The following is a 16,416-nucleotide window of genomic DNA, read 5'->3' as shown; positions in this document are numbered from 1 at the left end:
CCAGCCCTTAGCTTGGCTTTTTGTCCGGTTTTGTTTTGTTTTCCTTCCTTCTGCATTCTTAGACCTAACAACCCAGAGGAGTGAAATCACTGCTTGGGAAACAGCCTGAGGCCTAACTCAGAAGTGAAAGGGAATCAACCACAAGGCTGCAAAGGAAGATGCCATTTGCCCCCTGTAAAATGAGTGTAAGATAGGATGGCTGGTCCCAGCATCCACTGCATCCTAGTTCCAAGACTATCACACATACACAGCATCTAAATCAGAAAATCAGCTTGACCTAAGAGGAGGTCCCAGCTTTCTTAGGGCTGCTAGCAATCTGGTTTCTTCTCCCCAGATAAAATGATGCAGGCTGGGCCCAACTCCAATGTGTGTGTGTGTGTGGGGGGGGGGGGGTTCGTCATAACATTTAGGATATGAATGCCCAAGCCCCACTATGGCAGCCCTGCCTGGACAGAGTCCAGTTTTACAGTGGAAGCAGACACATTAAGGAAGGTAGGGTGGCAGTCCTGGGCACAGCTTACCTCGACACTCATGCCCCGTGCGGATGTTGATGCAATCCACGGGCATATGGACTTTATCCTCTATGCTCTGCCGAGTCTGGTCATCATAGTAGATCAGGTGACCGTCTGACCACAGGTCGAACCAATTCTTCTTCCAGCGTTTCAGAATGGTGCCTGGGAGCAAATAGAAAGGGTTGGCTTCGGGTAAGAAAGACAAAGGCTGTCCCCTGTGGGAGCAGAAGAAACCATCCACCACCCACCAGCACAGAATCAGCAAAGCAATCCACCAAGCTGGTGGGTGGGTGGGTGGGTGAGGGGAACAGACGTAGCCTGGCCACTCCCACTTTAACACTGAGGGCACTGGAAGGCTGCCAGTGAAGAATGTACCCCTTTAAGGGAGCATCGAGAAAGAGGGGGAGGAACACATGTAAAAACCAAAGAGTGGAGAAGAGGCCTGTCCTTTGGATACAATACAGCCACTGTACTCGTGAGCTACCCAGCTGTGGATACCTGCACAAGGTCCACACAAGACCGGGCCTTGCAACATTCCATCACAGATGGGAAAAAGAGACGTAAAAATGATAGTGACAATAACAACTTTAAAAAAAAAAATCTCACCTTCCAAGACCATGGCAATGCCTAAGGAGAAAACCAGAAGAAGCCTGGGAAAGGACTTGTTCTCGGGTCTGAGCAAGGCTTCCCATCACCCCTATCCAGGAGGTTGGAAGCACAAAACTCAAGAGAAGGTAGCCCTCAGGGTCTGGGGCTACCCTGTGAGACACAAGGTAAGGCCAGTATTATTCTAGGCTAGTTCTACCCACAGACCTAGGGAGCACAGCACAGCTCCAGGTGAGGAAGAAGCAGCTGGCTCCTCCTGCTTACCCGCACATTATGTGAGTGGTAGCCTAGGAAACCAACAGCCGCTTCACAGTAGCCATGTCTAGGAGACTGGACCTCCAGCCCTAGAACCGAGTTTCTTCTGGAGACTAGATTTGCTAAGCCCCTCGTGCTTTCTTGCTCTTACCCCCTTTGTCCCTCCTCTCCCCATTCCCTTCCCCACTCTCTCTCCACGTAGTCATGGCTGGCCTCCTCTCCTCTCCTCTTCTCCCTTTTCCCTCTCCCTCTCTCTCTCCCTCTCTCTCCCTCAGCCCCTACTTAAAAAAAAAAAAAAGATTTGCTAAGGTTGTGCACGCAAGGCAGGTGGCCTTATTCTTGGGTCCCAGACAGAACAGGTCATTTCCCACATAGCCACCTCAGGTCAACTGTTAATAATAAAGCACAGGAGAAGGGGATCAGAGCAGGGCCCTCCTTCCTTCCTGGCTCCTATCAGCTCCGTGTTTTCCAGAGGACCACCACAGAGCTCTAAAGATTCCCAGAGGAGAAGCATGGTAAGGACATTAAGCAGACGTGAGTGTTTGCAAATGTGATCTGTTTTAGGGTTCTCGGGTGTTTCTACTCACTCTGTCGAAGTAACCATCCACTCTTCACGAACGCCATCTCTTCAGCTGCAGGACAGAGAGCAGACAGGTTCAGGATCAAGAGTCAGGAATAGAACAGTTTGTCTGGTTCGTTTCATCCCCCCCACAACTCCTCTCCTGTGTGAACTGGGGAACAACCCAAAGACTTGTGACCTCATACTAGTTGACATTTATCAAATGCCACCTCCATGGGTCTATACAACCCACCCCTCCTCCCACCTCCTGAGTGCCAGCAGTCATTGGGACAGCTCCAGGAATACTGACACTCGGCTCTGCTAAGGACTTGAGGCTTCTCACGACACACCCAAGTGTCCTAGAGACCTGGAGTCCAGCTGCCTCAGCCTAACTCTGATATGTTCCACAGACTAACATGTCTGGCCATTCCTCGCTGGTATCAGATAAGTAGCTGGTTCAGGGCAGAAAGCCTTGAGTCTTCAAGAAAAGCAATGATAGAGTTAATTCCATAAAAATAGACTAGAGAGATGTTCAGCACTCCCTGCTCTCCCAGAGGACGCCGGTGTTGTTCCTAGCACCTACATGACAGTTTGTAACCATCTGGAATTCCAGTTTCAGGGGATCTGAGCCCCTCTTCTCGCCTCCATAGGCACTGCATGCACATGGTACAGTTAAAATGCACACAGACAAAACACCCATACAGATAAAATGAAAATAAAAACTAAAGACCACCTTGGGCCAGTGAGGTTGCTTAACGGGTAAAGGCACCTGCCAGTAAGCCAGATGACGTGAGTTTAATTCCTAGGACCCACATGCAAGAGGAAAAGTGACTCCCAGGAGTTATCCTCTGACCCACTATGTGCACTATAGCAGCACAGTGTGTCCCTCTGCAGTAATAATAACTCTAAAAATAAAGAACTTCTGTATGGGGATGGGGGTGTCAAAAGACTATTGACAAATGAGGAAAACCATTACAAACAGCAATGATGGCAGCAATGATGTCACACACACACACAGACACACACACACAGAGAGACAGACAGACACAGACACACACACTCACACACACACACACACACAGACAAACACAGAGAGACACACAGACACAGACACACACACTCACACACATACACACACACACAGACACACACACAGAGACACACAGACACAGACACACACACTCACACACATACACACACACACACACACACACACTCACACACACACACACACACACACACACACACACACACTCACTCACAGAACCATAAAACAGATATGAATAAACTCATAAGTTAGCCATTTTGGGTCAAGAAGATGGCTCAGTAGGTAAAGAGGCCCGCGGCAGAGTCTGAAGTCAAGAGTATCATCTCTGAGACCCAGAGGGTGGAAAGAGAAAACCGACTCCCTCAGGTTGTCCTGACATTGGCATACATGTCAGGGCATGTGTGTGCATATCACACCAATCATCGATAAATCATCAATCAATCAATCTGAAAATTAAAAATTAAATTTGATATAAAAATTAAAGGAGATAACCGGTCTCTTTTCAACTCAGAGGACAAAGTTCAAATGTGGCTTTAACAGTTTTACCCATTAGCCTGGCAAACTGCACGGCCTAGCCAGGGGGAAGTGTTGCAGTGTAGGAGGTCTGGCAGGATAAAGATTCCAAAAACACACCAAGTCCCTCCCTTTGGCTATCAGACTGTGAAACAAGGAACCATGAGGAATTGAGATCTTTCCCGGGAATCTCACTGTGGACGGGAAGGGCTGAAGCCTGCTGCAGTCAGAAGGGGAACTATTCTGGAAAGAGAACCCCCATGCTCTGACAGCTTGTCAGACCACCCTGCAGAAGACTGGTCAGTGCTGGATGAGACCACTCCTTGACCAGGATCAAGCTATGCTGTCTGGACCTCTACTTAAACCTAAACTTCATGTTGGGACCCAGAAGACAGACGGATGGGAGTGGGGGGCTGTTATTGGATCTGTTCGCCTCTCTTTCTATATGGAGGCACACAATCACAAACTGAATCCAGAAAACCAGCCTCCATCTTCTTCACCAGAGATTGTAAACAGAGGCATAACCCTGGCTGCCATCTTGTGATGGGGGTGGGGGTGGGGGGAGCTCAAAGACAGCTGACCCTGCAGACAGCTGCGTTTACCAACTGGGCTAATCCTGAAACCCATCTGTGATGTGGTTAATCCTGATGGTCGATCAGCTTGATGGATCTAGAATCACGGGGCTGAAGACCTCTGGGCATGTCTGAGAGAATTTGCGGATTAGATTAACTAAAACGGGACAGCCCACCCGACATGTGGGCAGCACCATCCCACAGGCTGGGGTCGCAGAATGAGTAAGAAAGTGAGTAGGACACCCTCATTTACCCATCTGCTTCCTGACTACAGATACAATGCTCAGCCTTGCCGTCACGATGGGCTGTACTGCCCAAACTGGAAGCCAAAATAAGCCCTTCCTCCCTTAAGCTGCTTCTTAGCAGGCATTTGGTCCACAGCAGCAAGAAAAGAAGTTAATACATCACTCTAATCCGGGGCTTTCTCCTAAGCAAACCCAGGGGTCTGTATTTTAAACTACATTGAATGAGGTCCAGCACCTGGAGGTGGCGTGCTCCGCCTTCCCAGTGACCATGCCTGGCAGTGGGGTAGAACCTGACCCACAACTAGAGCCAAAGATGAACGTGTGTTTCGTCTACCTTCTGGGTATGTGTTCACGCTAAAGAACCGCTCACTGAGTAGACTCCAGATTCAAGAAGGAGTTAGACAGAAGCTCACACATCTAAAGACACAGGAATATGCCTGATACATACGTTGCATCAAAGGCTTTACAGAAAAAGGAAACTGGGATCCCTGGCTAGGGAGAGGGCCCAGCAGGGTTCGCCATGTAAGCGTAAGGACCAGAATTTGGATTCCTAACAACCATATAAATACCGTTTGGGCATGGTGGCTCACAGTGATCCCAGCAAGGGAGGTGCAAATAGGATCTCTAGAGCAAGCTGAGGAGCTAGACTAGTCAAGCTGGCAAGCTCTGCTTCAGGTAAGAGAGCCAGCCTCAGTGCAGAAGCTGAAGACGTCAAGAAGATGCCCTATGTCACATGCATGCATCTGCAGAAATATATGCCCACACACATGCAACATACACACCACAAGTGCATACAAAAAACAAACAAAATTGAAAAATAAATAGGGGGAAAAAGACTTCGCTGTAGAACCTTCCTGAACACCAATCCTCCAAATGAATCAAGCAGCATGATCTGGGAACATCCTGTCAATCTTCAGTTGAAGGCAGAAAATTCCCACTTATCCCTCAGTGCCCAGATGCATCTTTAATGTCAGTGTCCTCTAAAAGGACCTCGTGTGAATGAGCTGGCTATGGTCAAGAGGTCTTGCTGTTAAAAATACAAAGCTGGAGCCCAGCAGGTGACATTGTGGTTAAAGACACTGACCGCCAAGCCTGAAGATCTGAGTTCGAGGCCCACAACCTGTATGATGGAAGGGAAGAATCAACTCTCACGAGTCATCTTCTGACCTCCGTACACACACACACACACACACACACACTCTGTGGCACACACAGGTGTACAAACACACACTGTGGCACACACACACTGTGGCACACACAGGTGTACACACACACACACACACACACTTTGGCATACACAGGTGTACACACACACACAACTCTGTGGCACACACAGGTGTACATACACACACACTCTGTGACACACACAGGTATACACACACACTCTGTGGCACACACAGGTGTACACACACACACACACACTGTGGCACACACAGGTGTACACACACACACACTGTGGCACACACAGGTGTATAAACACACACTGTGGCACACACAGGTGTACAAACACACACTGTGGCACACACAGGTGTACACACACTGTGGCACACACACACACTGTGGCACACACAGGTGTACACACACAAACACACACATTGTAACTCACTCTGTGGCACACACAGGTGTACACACACTATGGCACACACACTGTTGCACACACAGGTGTACACACACTATGGCACACACACTGTTGCACACACAGGTGTCCACACACACTGTGGCACACACAGTTGAACACACACTCTCTGGATTGGGGCTGGAGAGATGGCTCAGCAGTTAGGAGCATATGCTGCTCCGGCAGAGGACCCAGGCTCGATTCCCAGCACCATAGGGCACAGTGACAGAGGACTGTAATCCCCAGCGAAGGCCCACCCCGTGAAGACGGGCCAGTGCTTGGGCATAAATTTAGACTGCAACACCACTAGAAAATGCATCTTAGTTTGCTTTCTGCTGCTGTGATAAAAACACTGAGCAAAAGCAACTTGGTGAGGAAGCGGCTTATTTGGCTTATATCTCCGGGTCACAGTCCGCTGAAGGAAGCCGAGGCAGGAACCTGGAGGCAGGAACCTGGAGGCAGGAACCTGGAGGCAGGAACCTGGAGGCAGGAACCTGGAGGCAGGAACCTGGAGGCAGGAACTGAAGCAGAAGCCACACGCGCATGCTACTTACTGACTTGCTTCTCCTGCCTGTGCTGCCTGCTTTCTCACCTGACCCAGGGCTCCACACGGTGAGCCTGGTCCTCCGTAACAACCATAAGCAAGACAATAAAAACCCCCACAGACCTGCCTGTAGGCCTCTCAGATGAAAACAGAAAGGGATGCATGTTGAATTTACTACTTACGAGGTTAGGTTTGCATGTTAAGACAAAAGGCTCGGCTCACAACCAAAAAGACCAGACTTCTGATGGAGGGCTTGGGAGGCCTGGAACTGAAAAAGCTAGGAGCAGGCTTGAAGGCAACTTGAACTTGAGTTGCTAAGGAAACAGCCCTGGAGATCTGACCCTTGCATTCACAAGCTAAGGACTGTGCCAGGGCTTGTCAGGCAGGCTCTTACTTAGTGTCTACAGAAAGGTCAGAAGAAGCCCTGTCAATGGGAGGACCCTGGGACACTTTCCAGCTCTCCACCAGGGTCAGAGAGGGCAGTCAGCGGCAGGGCATATTCCAGAGACAGTGAAGCTGGGGTGTGAGGCCATGTGACTCAGCGTAGAATAAGGAAGTAAACGGCATTTTGTCTTCCGGTCTCCCGGGCAGTGCCCCAGGTAACACTACACACAATCACTGTTTCCAGGTTTCTATCAACAGCACCCTGCCCTGACCTCTGGCCACCATGCCAAAAGCAGCATGTGGCACAGACCAGGCCCTCCACCCCAGAGAAAGCAATGTACACACCACCAGTCCTTAGTAAACAGTTACAGACTGCCTGGCTCCCTGTTCACAGCCTGAACTCCACGCCTGACCACAAAGCTTCTGAAGAAATGGAATTTTCCCGCTGGTCAGACCACCCTGCAGGACAGGGCTCAACCAATGATGCGCCAATGATGCAGACCTTGATCAGAACTGCCGGGCTGAGCTCCCATCCTAGCCTTCTCTTAAATCTGAACCTCGGGGCAGGAGAAATGGCTCAGCAGTTAAGAGCAGAGCGCAGGGTCAACCCTCAGCACCCACATGGGTGCTCACACACATCCAGTCACAGGATCCGACACCCTCTTCTGGCTTCAGAACGCATGTAGGGTATAGCACACAAAACACTCCTACGTGTAAAATAAAGGTAAGTAAGTGTAAGAATAAATAAATCTAAACCTCACATCAGGCCCTAAAAGGCAAAAGCTTTACCCACTCTTACCCAAGGAAATAGGACACTTGGACATGTGTGCCTTCCAAGGACCCTGCTTCCATAATCTAACACAGAGGAAGGGACTCTAACCAGTTCCAATGTGGCAGGCCTTGCCCTTCTCCCCCATCCCCTCTGCCCTCCTAAAAACTGTTAAGTTATATTCCTAAAGCTAGCCCCGCAAAGTCTATTCCCTTATTGGTCCACTTCCTCCTCCTGAGGCTGAACTGACTTCCAAGGGTTAGCTATGAAAGCATTCAAGTCCAGCAATCAAAGACCCACCTAATTAACATGCCCAATTAAGGTCAAACGCCTCATCCTATCACGGGGTTTCTCCTTTTACCTTTATAAACTGTCATTTTCCTACATGCTGCATCAGCTTCCCCTCTATCCAGTCCTTCGTCCCATCTCATGACAAGTGTCCCTGCCCTCTCCCCTCTGTTCCCTTCAGGTTCTCCCCCATTCTCTATCTCTTGTTTCTGTCTCGTTTCCTACCCTCAGTCCCTCTGGGGCAAATAAATCTCCTTTGTGCTGAGAACCTGGTCTTGGGGGGTCCCGGTTGGCTACCAGTCTCTACAGGGGATATTTGATCAGAATGAGAACAAACTTAGTGTGTCAAACAGATCTCTCCAACCTGGAGCAGAGAGCAAGGGGACACCCATCAGACCTGAGAGGATGCAGTGCACAGAGACGAGGGGAGGGGGCGGTTCTAGACCGCAGGGAGCGGACTAAACACTGATTTCCCGAGGAGCACAAGATCACTGGGGAGTATGACTCAAATTCAGAGCTCTTTCCACATCCTGGGGTCAGTCCCCAAAGCACAGGAACACAATCTCAGTAAGGAAACCACACATCCACATCAACATAAACATTATCATATATATATATATATGTAAATACCGTAGCAAACACTATATCAAAAAGGTAAAAATGATTGACCTTAGTAATAGAAGAATAAGTTGGGGCAAGAAACTGGTGTTTTTTACTCTAAGGCCTGAAGTTATGTTGGGCTTTTTAATATATGTACACACATTTCAATAAACATGAACATTCGATGGTGACCTACCATTCCCAGAAGGAAAACACAACACCCACAGAATTAAGAGAAAGATTCCACAAGGCTGGTGTACTAATTAAAACTCCCTTACTGTGGAGAGTTGGAATGTTACAGATCCAGAAACAAATTACCTTGAGCAATCTTTAGCTCCCGTTCGCTGCCCACTTGTGCATCTGGCCTAACATTCTTTCAAAAAAAAATGTAAACTTTCGAATTGTTTTGACTTAGCAGACAGCTAGATCCCCGCTTTCCTCCACACACTGGTAAGCCGAAAGACTGTGTTGCACCACTGTGCCCTGACCTAAGACTTTGTTTGTTCTGTGTGTTCAACTGGAACTTGTCATCCAGAAATAGTGAATCCGTGTTCTGGGACCATGGTGGTCACTCGTATTTGTCTAAGAACAAACCATAAGCTTTGAGGCAAGAGCTAGGTTTCCCACTGCCGCATCCAAATTACCTTCTTAGCTGAGATTTAAACCTAAGCTGACTTAGATTTCTATCACTGTGATCAAAACGACTTGGAGAAGAAAGGGTTATTTCCCTCACAGTTCCTCATCATAGGCCATCATCAAAGGAAGGGGGTGTTTCCTCCTGGACTGGGACAATACCCCATGATGCCAAGCCTCGGTTTCTCTCCATCACCCCTTCAACTCCTGGGCTCCTCCTGCAACTGAAGTTGCCCCTTTACCAATGGCCTCTCCTGACTTCTCACAGGAACTCAAGGCAGAGCAGAGACAACATGGGTAGGGGCAGGAGTCCTCGCAGCTGGCTCAGCCTGCTTTCTTACACAGGCCAGGACCACCTGCCCAGGGGTAGCACAACCCACACCAATCATTCATCAAGACAATGACCTTCAGATTACTTACAGCAAATCTGGCAGAGACGCTTTCTCAATTGAGGTTTCTCTTCTAATTTGTGTCAAGTAAACAAAAACAAAAAACAAAAAGCCACAAACAAAAAAAAAACCTACCATCACAACTGGCCCCTTGTTGACTTGACATCCAAATGTATTATATTTATTATAATATATTTAATAATTATTATATTATTAATAAACTTTCTTGTTTGTCCTCAAGGTCTCATATTAATACCCATAGCGAATATTAAAACATCTCAACTTTTAAAAGTCTGAGAGTCACTAAAAAAGTCAGCACTTAAAAGTCCAAAGGGTCTTAAAATATCCAAAGGCTCTCTAAAAGCTAAGTCTCTCTACCATTTCAAAGTCTCTTAACTGCAGGCTCCTGGTGAGTCCTGGCTTATGTTTGGATCCTGTAATATGACATACAGTGACAAATCATAGTGACTCACAGGGATAAACTATGGAGAAGCTCATGGGACTCAGCATGCCAAGCCCCCCCCCTGAAATATTTCTGTTCTCCAGACTCATCCATATACCCTGGGTACTCTTCCCACCCCCACAGTGAGTGTATTAGTGGTTTTCCCAACTGCTCTGACAGAATAACGGATAAAAGCCATTTACTGAAGGAAGGGTTTATTCCAGGTCACAGGCCGAGGGGATCAATTGCAGTGGGGACATGCAGCAAGTCCCCTCTCCAAAAACACTTGTTATGTTATTTCAGCCAGTTTTCCAAAACCTTGTCAAGTTGATGGTATATTTTAATTTTATAGATAATAACATTAAAAAAAAAAAAAAAAACCCAAGGCTTAGAATCTCAAGTAAATTACCCAAGGTGACCAACTGAGCCAGGATTTGAACACAGGCCTTTTGGTTCCAAAGTCTCTACTTAGAAATATTAGTCTTTCTGAAAATTTAAGATATATGACCAGAACCATGCTTCCTGACTTTCAGTTGCTATAACGTGGTCACTAAAATCCCCCCTTCCAATTTTAAAGCAAAGAGAATTATCAGAAAGTAAAGTAGACGGATTTCATCTAGGTCGGCCTTTTGGCTTTGGTGTTCCTCCTGTTTTTGTTTTATTTCGCCAACTTGACACAAGCTTAGAATTACACGGGAAGAGGAAACTCCATTGAGAAAAAGCCTCAGAGCTGGAGAGATAGCTCAGTGGTTAAGACTGCTCTTCCAGAGGTCCTGAGTTCAATTCCCAGCAACCACATGGTGGCTCACAACCATCTGTAATGGGATCCGACGCCCTCTTCTGGTATGTCTGAAGACAGCTACAGTACTCATATATAAAATAAGTAAATAAGTCTGAGAGACAGAGAGTCTCCAACAATTCGCCCATAAGCAAGCCTGTAGGGCATTTTCTGGATTAATAACTGATGTGGAAAGGCCCAGACCACTGTAGATGTGGTTACCCTGAGCCTGAGCTGTACAAGAAATACCAATCTAATTACATCTTTCCTCTCTCAGCTTATACTGTACAGTTTTGGGTTAGTTGCTGACACTAATCAAATGAGTCTTTAATTTGTCCGGCATCCACTAATGCAGAAGAAAAGGCTGGGAAAAAAAAAAAAAGACTGAAGTCACATATGAATGAAAGCTAAAAGCACGGTGAAGCTTTCAGGAGGCAAGGAGGGGACCCACCCCTCACCCCATCTCTAGCCTGTGCTACAGGAGCAAATTTCTCAGCAGCTACTCTGACAGGAGACGGGACAAAACAAATCTACCAAAGATGTGTGCTGTTTGTAGAGAATGTGCTATAAGACAAAAACAAAAAACCAAAAACTGCTCAGATTTCACAAAAAAGATTAAGACAGTTCATTAAAACTGTCTCTCGTATACAAACAAAACAGGTGGAGAGTTTCTTCAGCTCTGACCCCGTTCTCTTGCCTCCTGGCTCCTGAGCCCTGCACGCCTTAGGGAAACTTGGCTGGCTTTTCTTCACCCATCTCAACAGCATAACTGTTCACTGTTGCAAACAGCTTGACGTGGAAGGTTCCTTACAGGTATGAAGCCGTAGTAAGCATTAACTACGTGCAGCAGCAGGATGCCACCATCGCCCCTATGATATAGTTAGTACCTACAAATCTGACTCATTACTGACCATAGGGAATGAAGAAGGCCAGGAAGGGCAGATACAAGCACTATATTCTGTATTTTAAGAACACGTTTCTAATCTGAGTCATAGAAAGGAATCTGTATACACACCCTCCCTAGTCGAGGTCTGCAGGAGTTAACCCCTGGTCCAGACTGCACAGGGAGGCAGGCAGGACTCAGCATTCTTAAAGTGTCCAACCCAAGCAAAACAGAGGGCCTGCAATTGGAGCAGCGTGGATGATAAAGAGAGGTGACAGACATCATAGACCTCAGGGACTAAGAGGGGCAAGACTGCATCTGGCATGGTAGGCTGCCTCTGTTCCCCCTTTCCTTATAAACACCTCTGACTGCAGCTGACTTCCTAAGGGTGTTCAAAGATGCAAACGTGCCTCCCTCTCAAATTCCTCCCTCTCTGCATAAACTACAACTTAAACGTTCAGGCTCCAGCTAGAGAGATAATAGATAGAAAGGGGTTGGGGGAGACAGACAGACAGATGACAGACATAATGAGAGAGAGACTGATTTCATAAATTCAATCTTTACTACCAGTAAATTTACTCCCCCCCCAAAAAAAAAGTGCTTACACCCTTAATTTACTGAACACCTACTGTGTATCTGACTGGAAAACACCACAACCCAGTTTTGGTTCCTGCCCTGAGGAAGATCGCTGAGAAATCTCTCACACACAGAATAAACACCACAGACACCAGATGAACCCAGGCAAGCACCTGCTGGGCTAGAGAGTCTCTTTCCAAGCCACCTGCCCTAACCACAGCCTGCTGACTTCCCAAAGTCAAAACTTCTGGGCCCACAAAACACTCCAAGCATCCTAAGAAAGGAACCAGAGACGACCGTAACCCCAACTACAAGGCTTTCTTCCTTCCAGAAGACGAGCGCACACAGCACAGGCTGGCGGACGCACAGCCATGTTTGCTCAATACGCCTTCAGCCACACTCATTGCCCCAAATAAATAGGCAATAAATCCCAGCTGCCACCCTACCACTTCCTGTGAAGTGGGACAAGTCACTTCCTGCATGGGTGGCTTCAACCTATCCTAGTCAAATGAAACACACATGGGGGGTGGGGTGGGGGAGGTGGAGGAATTAGTCAGTGTGTTCTGGATGAGCCACGTAGTCTCTCTAGAATCTGCCAGCTTCCCACCTTTCAAAATAACAGGAATTACTCCACTCCTTTACGAAGTCTCTTTGTAAGCCATTCTGAGAGTTGGACACACAAATTATGCTTACACTGAATAAAAACCGCTGGCCTCGAAGGTCTCGGTCTAACTATTGCAATTGCAGAACAATAAAATGTAACCAAAAGGAGTTAGGGCTTGTACAGTCAAACGCCAGAAACTAAAGGCACTGTAATACAGATCATTAGAGTGCAGAGGAAACAGAACAGAGCAGCCCCAGGAAGAAGGAAGCACTCCACCACCCCCGGGGGGGGGAGTGTCTTAGTAAGGCTGGTAGCAGTCCCTTGTATAGTCACAGAAAGGCCAGACTGGTCCCATCATCAGAAGCGCCCCACCACCTCACTCAATAGATGGAGAAGGGAGGGGTCGGGACTTAGCTGCTCTAAGGAAGATAGCATTAGGACAGGGGACAGTGGGAAGGGATGCGCAGGGCTAGGGAGGATACATCAAGTGGGTCTTTGGGAAATCCTGAAAGGACCCTGAGGAAAAGGGAGGGGTACAAGAAAGGACTGGTCACTGGGTCAGGAAAAGGTAAGATTATGGTAGGGGACACTGGGGAATCCTTGCAAGGACCCAGGGGAAGGGGGAGGGGCGCTGAGCTAGACAGGACCCTAAAGAAGACTATGAAGGGCTGGGAGGATAGATCAGGAAGTGGGGAAGAGGCAGAGACTTGAAGGGAGAAATACAACCAGAATGTGGGACACTGGCGACAGGGGAGGAGTTAGGAACTGGAGGGGAATACAATCAGAATGGGGGCGCTGGGGAAGGAGGGGAACGCAATAGCTGGGGGCGGGGAGGGATGCAATCAGGATGGGGGACACTGGGAAGTGGGAGGAAGCGGGATGAGGAAGAGAACAAGAGAACACAGGATAGGGACACTGGGGAGGAAGAGCCAGGAGCTGGGGGGCGGAGGGGGACACAATTAAGATTGAGGACACTGGGAGAGTGGGGAGGCGGCAGACAGAGACTGGGGTAATATAGTGAGGATGGATACTGGGGGAGAGGCAGGAGCTGGGGGGAGGGTACGATCAGAACGGCAGACATTAGGTATGAGGGAGGGGTGTGGGTCAGAATGGAGGCATTCCGGAAAAGAGGGCAAGAGCGGGGGAGGAACATTAGGGAAGCGGTAAGGAATAGGGGCTGAGGGAGGTCACCGAGGAAGAGAGAGATAAGGGGCAGAGGAAGTGGGCGCTGACAGCAAGGTTGGAGGTCCCCAGAGCCAGGCTTGGAGACCGGGTGTTGGCGAAGCGGGTTACCCCCGGAGGGGCGAACCGGGTGCTCGGACCGGAGAGGTCCCGGGGAGGGGTCGCACGCGGGCGCAGCTGGGCACCGCGGGCACAGTCACCTGCGAATGTCCAGGCCGCCAGACAGGGATCAGGCTGAGAGTGCAAGGTCGCCGGATTCTCCTGCTTCTCTGCTGGACCCGCGACTCCAGGTCCTGCGTCACCGCCTCGCGCCCGTGCGCATGCGCGCGAAGCAGGTGCCGCCCGGGTGCAGGGCCGTAGCCAAGGAGTTGCTCTTAACCTGGGCTCTTATCTGCTCAAGGGTGGTTCTAAGTGTCTTGATCTTGGCCTCTGAACTCAGAGTTTCGTAGAGACATCCGTGATAACGGGACTCGGGGCAAGCCAAGGGCAAGCGGAGCCCGAAATGAAGGCCTGCTTGCTTAAAAACAGGAAAATGGAGATGTCAAAACCGAACCAGCAAGCAAGGAACAAAACTGGAAGCCTTAGCAATAACACACATAGAAATGTTACAGCTTAGAATATAAAATATAACGATTTTTTAAAAAATGAGGAAGGAGCCGGAGTGGTAGTCAGGACTGTAATCACAGAACTGAGAAGCAGGAGGGATAACAAGCTTGAAGCCTGGGCTACATAGCCATGGTCTCAAAAGCATAAAACAGCAAGGTGGTGCACACTGTAGTCTCAGCACTTGAGAGATGTGGTAAGAAGACTGAAGTGGGGCATCATTGGCTACATAGTGAACTCAAGGCCAGTCTAGTAATTCACGAGCTCCTGTTTCAAAAAAAAAAAATATTTTAATTATAGTGACTTGTGTGTCTCATATTTTTTTCTAGGTTGCAAACAATGAATTGGACAAAACACAGAATAGGAGTCGTCAAAGTGTACATTTATTTGAAAAAAAATAATGCATGGAATAGCCTCCCCAAAATGGGAATGGCCAGAGAAAGCAAAAGACTCAAGACCCCATGACCTTTTGGAGCGGTGGTTTTAATGAATTTAAGTAGAGGTGGGAACAGATCCCCTGGGTAGAATTAGGTAGACCCTTTACCCTGACTTACACATGGGCTGTTAAGTGGCTTTGGACCATTTTGAATTGATGGGTCATAGCTTTATGCAAATGCCCCCTCATGTTTTTGCCTAAAACAGTAAACAAATTTCCGTTAATATCTCACTTCAAGGAAAAACTTACCCTCATAACACATATACCCAATGCTGGTTTAAGAGGGACTTGTGTGTCTGCCACATCTGCCCTTCTACTAGGAAATGCCTAACATCAAATTATCTACGGGAGAGATGGGGGTTGCCCTGTGGGAAGGAGACCGAAGGGAGATGCCTGCAGGTCATCGGGCAGCCCTATGCCCGCCTATATCGATGGAACTATAGCTGTTGTACTGATTGGTTTTTGTCAACTCGACACAAACTAGGATCATCTGGAAAGAGGGACCCTCAGATGAGAAAAGAATCTCCATAGATAAGTTTGCGAGGAATTTTCTCCATTGATGATTGGCATCGGAGGGCGGGATCTGTCTCGCTGTGGGTGCTGGAATCCTTTAGGAGGAGGTCACAGAGCAGACCAGTAAGCAGGGTTCCTCAATGTCTCTGTTTGCTTCAGTTCCTGCCCTGCTTCAGTTCCTGCCTAACAGTCTGTGATCATGATGCATAAGCTAGATAAGTCCTTCCTTCCCCAAGTTGCTTTGAGTCATGATAATTCACAGCAATAGAAAATACAGGGTTTTTTTTTCTGTACTTAATGAATTTTCCTTTCATTTCAAATTATGTGTGTGTGTGTGTCTGTCTGTCTGTCTGGGAGTGTGTATGTATAGTGCAAGTTTGCACTGAGGCCAGAGATGTCATTAAGAGCAGCCAGCACTCCTAACTGCTAGGTATCTCTCCAGCTACCAAACTTTTCTTAAGTGACTATATACAGAGGTGATACATACGTACATACATACATACATACATTAAATAATAGGACAACGTTGTTGTATTTGAACACAGTTTGAGTTAATTATGTGTTCCATGAACTAGTGAAGATGCTTAAGTATCTGCTACTAAGTTTTCTGGCTTAGTGAAATTGGCTTTGTGTCCTAACTCCCTGTCAAGAAGGAAGAAGAAGATAAAAAAACATGTCCTCAGAAGACCACTGGGTGGGAACCTGTCCTTGGGCCTACTGTGTGTGAGCACCTATCCTTAGGAGGCCCACTGTGTATGAGTGAACACCCACTCTAGCCCACAAGTGTCTGTGCTGAAAGTTTAGCTTCTGGTCTAAGCCCAACAGGGGACTCTGAGGGGCCATTCCAGGATGTCCTACCTTAGTGGC

At 48.0% G+C, this 16,416-nt stretch overlaps 1 protein-coding gene across 1 annotated transcript in view; it reads right to left on the bottom strand.

The window, feature by feature from the left end:
* The window catches only part of PLEKHB2 (pleckstrin homology domain containing B2), a 29,532-nt gene extending 15,234 nt beyond the window's left edge, over positions 1-14,298 (bottom strand). Inside the window, exons 1-3 of the mRNA XM_080916761.1 lie at positions 14,198-14,298; positions 1,961-2,005; positions 522-674 (exon numbers count right to left, since the gene is read on the bottom strand). Of these exons, the coding sequence (XP_080772887.1) occupies positions 522-674; positions 1,961-1,997 (190 nt within the window). The 5' untranslated portion in view covers positions 1,998-2,005; positions 14,198-14,298. The remainder of the gene's footprint in view (positions 1-521; positions 675-1,960; positions 2,006-14,197) is intronic.
* Between the last annotated feature and the right edge of the window lie 2,118 nt (positions 14,299-16,416).

Source organism: Micromys minutus, assembly GCF_963924665.1.
Source record: "Micromys minutus genome assembly, chromosome: 5".
Lineage (NCBI taxonomy): Eukaryota > Metazoa > Chordata > Mammalia > Rodentia > Muridae > Micromys > Micromys minutus.
The sequence above is the reverse complement of the archived record's forward strand: the minus strand, read 5'-3'. Positions and strand labels throughout refer to the sequence as shown.